The following is a 9,747-nucleotide window of genomic DNA, read 5'->3' on the forward strand; positions in this document are numbered from 1 at the left end:
GGAACATCACGTGGGAGGGAGGAACATTACGTGGGAGGGAGGAACATCACGTGGGAGGGAGGAACATCACGTGGGAGGGAGGAACATTACGTGGGAGGGAGGAAAATCACGTGGGAGGAACATTACGTGGGAGGAACATTACGTGGGAGGGAGGAACATCACGTGGGAGGGAGGAACATCACGTGGGAGGGAGGAACATCACGTGGGAGGGAGGAACATCACGTGGGAGGGAGGAACATCACGTGGGAGGGAGAAACATTACGTGGGAGGGAGGAACATTACGTGGGAGGGAGGAACATTACGTGGGAGGGAGGAACATCACGTGGGAGGGATGAACATCACGTGGGAGGTAGGAACATCACGTGGGAGGGAGGAACATCACGTGGGAGGGAGGAACATCACGTGGGAGGGAGGAACATCACGTGGAATGGAGGAGCATCACGTGGGAGGGAGGAACATCACGTGGAAGGGAGAAACATCACGTGGGAGGGAGGAACATCACGTGGGAGGGAGGAACATCACGTGGGAGGGAGGAGCATCACTTGGGAGGGAGCAACATCACGTGGGAGGGAGAAACATTACGTGGGAGGGAAGAACATCACGTGGGAGGGAGGAACATTACGTGGGAGGGAGGAACATCACGTGGGAGGGAGGAACATTACGTGGGAGGGAGGAACATCACGTGGGAGGGAGGAACATCACGTGGGAGGGAGGAACATCACGTGGGAGGGAGGAACATTACGTGGGAGGAACATCACGTGGGAGGGAGGAACATTACGTGGGAGGAACATTACGTGGGAGGGAGGAACATTACGTGGGAGGGAGAAACATCACGTGGGAGGGAGAAACATCACGTGGGAGGCAGAAACATTACGTGGGAGGGAGGAACATCACGTGGGAGGGAGAAACATCACGTGGGAGGGAGGAACATTACGTGGGAGGGACGAACATTACGTGGGAGGAACATCACGTGGGAGGGAGGAACATCGCGTGGGAGGGAGGAACATCACGTGGGAGAGAGGAACATCACGTGGGAGGGAGGAAGATTACGTGAGAGGGAGGAACATCACCAGGGAGAAATATCACAGGGGAAGGTGGAACATCATATGGGACATGTATCACGTGGGAGGCAGAAATATCACGTGGGAGGAAAACCACGTGGGAGGAATATAACATGGGAGGAACGTCGCGTGGGAAGAACATCACGTGGGAGGTAGTGAAATCATGGAAGTAGGAGCATCACATGGAAACGAGGAACATCACGTGGGAGGGAGAAACCACGTGGGAGGGAGAAACATCACGTGGGAGGGAGAAACATCACGTGGGAGGGAGAAACATCACTTGGGAGGGAGAAACATCACGTGGGAGGGAGAAACATCACGTGGGAGGGAGAAACATCACGTGGGAAGGGGGACTTACCATGGGGGGAAGCGTAGGTGTAGTAGACTCGATAATTGACCACGATTCCATTTCTGTGTCTGGGAGGCGGCGGTGACCAGGTCACTACTAGGCTGGAGGAGGTCACACTCTCACAGGTCACATGACCTGGTGGGGCACTCGGCTCTGGTAGTGGAAAAGGAAAAAGAAGAAGAGATGAAGAAGAGGTAGACGATGATGACGAGGTGATGGATAGGAAATAAAACAAGAAGGTGAAATGCAAAGGAGACAATAACACAGAATTACAATAACAACAGAGTTACAGTCTGATGCTCAGATCTTTGGAACTTAGTATTACCCACAGGCACGCCCCACACAGGCACGCCCCACACAGGCACGTCCTACACAGGCACGTCCCACACAGGCACGTCCCACACAGGCACGTCCCACACAGGCACGTCCCACACAGGCACGCCCCACACAGGCACGCCCCACACAGGCACGCCCCACACAGGCACGCCCCACACAGGCACGCCCCACACAGGCACGCCCCACAAACACACCCCCTCGAGCATGTCCCTCAAGCACGCCCACTCACTGTCCTCCAGGGTGGTGGCGAGGGCGGGCGGGGAGGCTGGACCAGCGCCCTTGGAGTTGAAGGCCTGCAGCACCACGGCGTAACGGGCGTGTGGGCGTAGGCCGCTGAGGGTAGCACTCGTCACGCCCACACCATCCACGCCCACCGTCGTGAAGTTGTACGCCCCGCCTTCACCCTCGCTGCCGGAGAGAGAAGGTGTTTGTTATGGCTACACCAAGACAAGTTAAGTCACCCGTGTCTAATTACCGAATTTATTAAGAAAGCTGGAGGAGGCTCTCTTGGGCATAACTGCGAATCAAGGAAACTGATAGAGGCTCACTTAGGTATAATTACCGAATCATGGAGGCTCACCTGTCGTCCTTGAAACCCAAGTAGTAACCTAAGACGGTTCCGTGGGTGAGATTGATAGGTGGTGGGTCCCATGTCACCTGAAGTGCTGTTGACGACACTGCCATTACCTGCAGGCGAGACCTAGGTGAATCATGTAAACCCAAGAAAGAAAAAGGAGCACTGCAGTAAACCTAATGGTACATGCTGTTATGTGCATAAGGTCACGCATCAGTATATTCACAGGTAATACCCAGCCATTCCTGGCGCATACATCAGATTCAGAAAACTCTTAGATCTCACTACAGCCCGGCTTCTGCTACGCTGCAGGTACCTCTGGAAGTTCGCACTCTAAGGTTACAAGCATCCGACAAAGTCTTTAACCTTATTTGCTTCTGGTACGACTGGTGAATTTACCAGTTTTCTCTTTGTGGATGCCTCTCGTGCCAGCGCCATCTTGGGGCAGGAGCTAGGCAAGTTCAATGTGACAACATTTTATTCATGAATATCTCTTCCTTTTCTTTCATATTTTAACAGTACAGTCAGGAGAAGGACAACATTCTTCTGTGCTCGTCCCTCCAACCCATGCGGCCATCTTATTATTGTATTTTATAAACTTGATTAAGAAAGGTCTCAGTATTTATATCACTTTAGTATGGCGTAATTTTCTGCTTAGTTAACGCCCATTTGACTTGGCCTTCAGCAGTTTATTACCTATTATTATATTTTCCTTTAGTCCTAGGCCACAGGCCTGACTGTTCGTCCAGGCTTGCGGACATACAGTTAGCTGTTTGTCGGGATGGAGCAGCAATCACTTGAAGTTTTTCCCGACAAACGTACTTATGTTAACCTACAGTGCATATTATACCTGTCTAGAAAACGTCCCCTAACAGCGACGTGCAAGATCCATAGATTGGAGAGTTACAAGGGAATTAATCCAGCCTTTATCTCTACGAGAGAGTGTGACCGAGGTCACAGGACAGAAACGTGTTCAATAAAGTTGTTCTCCCTATTCCTATCTCTTTATGCCTCAGCATCAGCTGGGCAGCATCATTTAATGACATGGCCTCCCTGACACCTGCCATAGTCGTTGGCTACGTACACAGTGATTGTCCAACAGCTGCCTTTATTGAGGTACAGGCGCCTGATTTTCCTAGATTCCTGTTATAATGAATTTTATTATTTACTTGCACTAGTCTTTTTTATTGATTTGTTTTTATTTTGTCTGATTAAATTTGTAAATAGTTCGTCACTACTGTAACTTAGCTAATAAAAAAAAGTTTTAGGGCAGCTCTGACCCTTGATGTGCATCTGTAATCTTCTGACCATCGCCCACATGATGGGTATCGGGTGACTATCACCCACATGATGGGTATCGGGTGACTATCACCCACATGATGGGTATCGGGTGACTATCACCCACATGATGGGTATCGGGTGACTATCACCCACATGATGGGTATCGGGTGACTATCACCCACATGATGGGTATCGGGTGACTATCACCCACATGATGGGTATCAGGTTCATAAGAAATTTATCAAACTATTTCTGCTCTTAAAGTTGCCCAAGTTATTCGTTATGTACTGTATATGAGCCTTAACTTGTGGGTTATTAGGCAGAAGGTATGATGGAAGCTTGATTCTCCGTCTGCTTAGTCATGAGAGACGCTCTGCTTCACTACACTGGCCTAGGTGAATCGGAGAAATATATAAATTACGAATACTTCAGTAGATATACTAGCAAGTACTAGGTGAGTCACGAGAACACATGTAAACTGTGACTAAAAGTAGGCCTAACAATCAATAAGCTAACTATAAGAATAAAATGTCTTCTGGCCAAGTAGGTCTATTGGCCAGTAGGGGCGTCAGTAGGTCTAACACACAACCAACCATTCTCAGTTAAACACTTGTCCAACTCACCCTTAATTCTAGAGAGGTAGAAGCCTAGAAATTGTCATGTCATACTGGGTACCCGGCGAGGACAAATATTAAAATATAATTAGAATTTATCGTTGATATCGAGGCGCATAAAAAGTAACAAGCATTGCAGAGAATGTAAGGCTTATCGTAATTCTATTCCATGACCCACACCCTTGAATACCTCGTTAGGGCTATACTGGCACTGCTTGGCACATTATTCCGTGAACAACACAAGAAAATCACACTTATCTGGTGATTCAGTCACATGACACTCACAGCGTCCTGACAGGTAACCCGATAAGGGATATATTAAGAGCCAGGAGGAAGGGATGTATACTAACGTTAGCATTCTGCGGGTATCCCGTGGGGGGTTCCTCCTGAGTGGTAACCCGTAGGGGGGCTGAAGGTAGGCTCCTCCCTACTCGGTTCTCAGCCACTAACGTCAAGGTGTAGGTGGTGGCTGGCAACAAGCCCTCCAGCCTCACTCTCCGCTGGTCACCCTCCACGGTCACCTCCCGAGGTTCACTCACTCCTGCAGGGAGACAGCTCTTACAGATCGCTTCAGCAACATTACTAAATATACAGAAAACAGCATATAAAGCTGAATATAAGTTGACATTTAGATAAATACTATGTAGATATTAAGAGGAAAAGGGTATAAGAACTAAATCACATCAATCGATAAAAACTTGATAGTTGAACAGATATAAATAATTGCACAGACACAAGCTATTATGCGCTTAATAAATAATAAAAGAAACAAAATAAGAGAGGTGCAAGTTAATGTTATGTTGTCCATAACTCTGGCATTTGTTTATATAACTGTCTCGTAGGAGGCGCCTACCAGGGGACTGCTGGGCGTCGTAGGTGACGAGGTAGGTGGTGATGGGGGCGTTGGAGTCTGCAGGTGGTGTCCAGGAGATTGTGAGGTGCCTCGACCCCTCCTCCGTCACAGACACTCCTGACGGAGGAGCTGGCACGTCTGTAGGATTGATCGGTTGGTTAATTCTTTTTAAAGTCTATCAGTCACACAAGGATCAACAAGGTTACAAACAGGCTGTACACCACCAGCCGAAAATGCTTGAATCCCCAAAACAGCGATTAAACGTAAACCTCTTAGTGATATGAGATATGCTGTATACCCATCACTATGTATACCCTGTATCTGCAGGGATGAAGGACCTCATTAATGATAATTCTGGATTAATAGGATTCATAAACAAAATTATTTTAAGTAATTAAAGAAAATTCAGAACAAAATTCAAAATAATTCAAAATATTAATATGAGAGCGAGGATTTTTTCTCCTAGCAAGAAAATAGATGAAGGTAAATAAGAAAGTTGTACTTTAACACTAAAGTGGGAGTTGCATGTGGAAATACTGGTGATAAAACATTAATACACTGGTTTATATCGTTCAAGGTAGGGTTATAAGTAGCCGTAAAGGAAACATGTAAAACTGGGGCTTGAGATCAGTTATGGAGGGTAAAGTAGATTGTACGGAACTTTTCTTTCCTGGACTTGTTGATTCGAAAAGATGGTGATAAATTTGATTTCAAAGTCTACCTTACCTTATCAAGACTGTTGAACTATTCATAATAGCATCATCATCAAGGAAGAATGTAATTATATCGACCAAGTCATCAGTGACCTTCACTACACCCACAATATTTAATCATCAACTGCAGGAAGGAAGCTGTGAAGATACTTTGGTTCTGACACTACAGACAGTAGATACACTGTACTTCCTAACAACCTAAACCAGTAACAACCTTTCCAGTATCTTAGTAAAAGCCGTTATTAGGGTAACTAACATTTCATCAAAAACCAAGAAAAGACTTAGTCAAGAAGAAAGAAGTACTACTGGCGGCGTTTACACAATATTGTGTAACGTTTATGTGGAGAAACTTGAGCGACCTCCTGTACATATAAGAGTTAAAGAACATATACAGTATGCGCATGCCGGAAGGGCGACGTTAGTAACAGTATACGCATGCCGGAAGGGCAACGTTAGTAACAGTATACGCATGCCGGAAGGGCGACGTTAGTAACAGTATACGCATGCCGGAAGGGCAACGTTAGTAACAGTATACGCATGCCGGAAGGGCGACGTTAGTAACAGTATACGCATGCCGGAAGGGCGACGTTAGTAACAGTATACGCATGCCGGAAGGGCGACGTTAGTAACAGTATACGCATGCCGGAAGGGCGACGTTAGTAACAGTATACGCATGCCGGAAGGGCGACGTTAGTAACAGTATACGCATGCCGGAAGGGCGACGTTAGTAACAGTATACGCATGCCGGAAGGACGACGTTAGTAACAGTATACGCATGCCGGAAGGGCGACGTTAGTAACAGTATACGCATGCCGGAAGGGCGACGTTAGTAACAGTATACGCATGCCGGAAGGGCGACGTTAGTAACAGTATACGCATGCCGGAAGGGCGACGTTAGTAACAGTATACGCATGCCGGAAGGGCGACGTTAGTAACAGTATACGCATGCCGGAAGGGCGACGTTAGTAACAATATACGCATGCCGGAAGGGCGACGTTAGTAACAATATACGCATGCCCGAAGGGCGACGTTAGTAACAGTATACGCATGCCGGAAGGGCGACGTTAGTAACAATATACGCATGCCGGAAGGGCGACGTTAGTAACGCATAGACTTTACACAGAAAACCATCTTATGAATTTCCCAGAAGCAAGATTTACCATCAAAGAAAGCGACATTTCAAGACAAATTATGGTTAGAATAAACAGTAATGGTCCCAACCAGTACGATTTCTCAAAAATATTCAGTAGTCGAAGAGTTCTCCCTGTACCTGATACTACGACCACCTTACCTCACCTTCTCGGATGGCTGCTCACTTGCAACAACATTCTTTCACTTTAGGACATCTTTCTAACTCCTGTCTATACCTCATGTCGTGTTATGCTCCGTGTGAATTGACTTTTCCTCGAGGACGATACGTCTTTGTAAATAAACTGCAATAACCTGAACACTGTCTTATATTCACAAGGTACATTGGCCCCCGGTACCAGGCACAGCTAACCTCTACTTACAACTTTCTACTGTTAAAAAATCCATCACTGGATAGAAGAGACTGTCTTGGCGAAGCATATATCACCTCATCTACTGAATTAGTTACTCACATACTATGTAACAATGCCACCTCATCTCCCCCTCTCTACCTAGGAAGTGAGTGTGGTGAGGACTAGTACTTAGGGAGCAGAGGCCAGCTGTGACTGGGATCACCTCACCAGTTGTCTAGTCATTCCAAAGTAATAAATACAGTTAAAATTGTAAAATTTGCTAGAACATATGCAAGCCCTTGTACATAATTCAGCGTTATTCTAGAGGAGAGGCGAGGTGAAACATAGCAGTGGCAGGTTCAGGGAACTCAAGAGCTGTAACAAGAGACAAGGAAATCACATGCGCGCAGAATTAACAAGACAGTTAAACTTGTCTGCCCCGAACCCTGGGCACGCTGGTGATAGAGCCGCTCAAAATGCAGGCTACCTGTTGGCGGCAGTTTCTACACCACAACTATCCAACACTCGCAGGCAGTAGTTAAGCTGTCACGTAAATCCAACGTCAATAAACTTACCTAATACCTAAATCAATATAGAACATACCTGAATATATATATTCTATATACGTTAAATATACCACGGGAGTAGGTACCCAAACCCCACTGTAACAAAAATAAGAGCTCGATATTTTATTAGGTTACCCTGGGATAAATAATATACTGTAAGTTATAATAAGGTAAAAATAACATCAACGAATCTTGCTTTTTTTATTAGCTTCATCACCAGCAATAACATTCACCCGAGGACCTCCTTCCAGCCCCTAGATACACCCGTGTCCTGTTATACTCCGTATGGATGGATGAAGTCCTTGATGGCTGAAATGTGCTCGGTAATAAAAACGCATTGTGTCTTATAAGCAACATTGTCGGTATATTACACCACTGTAGCTTATATTGGAGCAATTGTACCGGTAAAGAAAACCAATATAGCTTACTCTGTATAAAGCCTTCTTCTACAAGGACACCACTGTACATTGGCAATAATTCTGTGTAATGGATAATCGTACTTTGAAGAAATTAGGAGGTTTTGTGTGTACAGTACGTTGCCTGTGTGTGTGTGTGTAGAGGGGGGTACGTACCTTGCACCAAGAGGTGGAAGTCGGCGGTGAGGGAACCGTGCGTGTTACTAGCGGTGCATACATAGGTACCAGAGTCACTGAGGTGTGACGAACGTACCACCAGCTCGGATACTTGGCCAGTTTCCACCTGACGCTCAGACACCTCGTACCTGTGGAGGGGATGCTGCGTTACCTGAAGCCTAGTACCTGGCACCTGTATTTGTGTTTGGAATCTGTGTGGTACTTACGCTAGCAGTGTGACATCTCAGAACACGTCCCTTATGTGTCATGGGTGGAATACTGCTACTAATAATAACAATAATAATAATAATAATAATAATAATAATAATAGTCTTTTTTCTTACAGGTAATAAAGGAAATTTCAGGACACTTCGGGTAAGATTAGTTCTCTGTGTTGAAAAGCAATGGATCAGACGTAATGGTTTTAATTTGCCAAGAAAGTCTGAAGCAAGGGATGACACAGCTCGAGTCAAGACTTGTAGAAGGCCTTGTCGCAAAGCCAGCACAGCACCTGCTCGTCAAGCATGTGGCTTACCTGGGTTGAAAATCTCAACGTCTCTCCCCGTCATTCAAGACATGTCTGTAAGCGGGAGGTGGTGGAGGGGTGTGTGGGGGAAAGGTGGAGGTGGGGGTGTGTATGTGTGGAGAGAAAAGTATTGGAAGGGTGTGTGTGTGGAAAAGATGGTTTTGTGTGTATGTGTTGGTAAATAAGGTGGTGGTGAGGAGAGTGTAGATAATTAGATGGTGGGGAGTATATGGAAAAGGGGAGGGGAATGGGGTGTGTGAGGGGGTAAAGATGGTGGTGGGAAGTGTGTAGATAAGGTGGCGGCGGCGGTGTGTGTGTGTGTGTGTGTGTGTGTGTGTGTGTGTGTGTGTGTGTGTGTGTGTGTGTGTGTGTGTGTGTGTGTGTGTGTGTGTGTGTGTGTATGTATGTGTGCGTGTGTGTGTGTGTTTGGGAAAGGAAGTGATGGGGCGAGTGTGTGTGTGAGAGGAGGCAGTGAAATGTGTGGGGAGAGGGAGTAGGCCTCGAGGGGCTGGTAAACTGGGGAGGTGTGGGGAGTTAATTAAAACCATGTTACCTGTTGTTCACTGTTTCCAACACGAAACAGGTAAATTGAGTTTGGTTACCTGTCCTCCTCCCTGCCAGCCTCCCAGCCTGTCCGCGCCGCTTAAACTCTTACAACCATACACTTACATTCAGTACTCGCTTATCTGTCTTTACTTCTCAGAATTTTCCTGAATTTTTTTTTATTCATGTAATATTTGTCTCTTGTATTTACGTTCGATTTGTATGTTGTAGTATTTGTTTATTGCTTCTGGGAAGTGAGATCGAGCACCAACCAGTGC

The 9,747-nt window shown here is 46.4% G+C and overlaps 1 protein-coding gene across 4 annotated transcripts in view; it reads right to left on the bottom strand.

The window, feature by feature from the left end:
* LOC128684074 (cell adhesion molecule Dscam2) overlaps positions 1 to 9,747 on the bottom strand; it is a 1,056,358-nt gene that overhangs the window by 72,522 nt on the left and 974,089 nt on the right. For all 4 annotated transcript variants that reach the window (XR_011392763.1, XM_070091160.1, XM_070091153.1 and 1 more), the window contains exons 17-22: positions 8,401 to 8,549; positions 5,069 to 5,206; positions 4,566 to 4,756; positions 2,327 to 2,433; positions 1,976 to 2,154; positions 1,420 to 1,563 (exon numbers count right to left, since the gene is read on the bottom strand). Coding sequence is in view for 3 of the 4 variants with exons in the window: in XM_070091160.1 (XP_069947261.1) it covers positions 1,420 to 1,563; positions 1,976 to 2,154; positions 2,327 to 2,433; positions 4,566 to 4,756; positions 5,069 to 5,206; positions 8,401 to 8,549 (908 nt within the window). In the remaining variant the exon portion in view is untranslated. The remainder of the gene's footprint in view (positions 1 to 1,419; positions 1,564 to 1,975; positions 2,155 to 2,326; positions 2,434 to 4,565; positions 4,757 to 5,068; positions 5,207 to 8,400; positions 8,550 to 9,747) is intronic.

This window comes from Cherax quadricarinatus, chromosome 3 (assembly GCF_038502225.1).
Source record: "Cherax quadricarinatus isolate ZL_2023a chromosome 3, ASM3850222v1, whole genome shotgun sequence".
Taxonomy (NCBI): Eukaryota; Metazoa; Arthropoda; class Malacostraca; order Decapoda; family Parastacidae; genus Cherax; species Cherax quadricarinatus.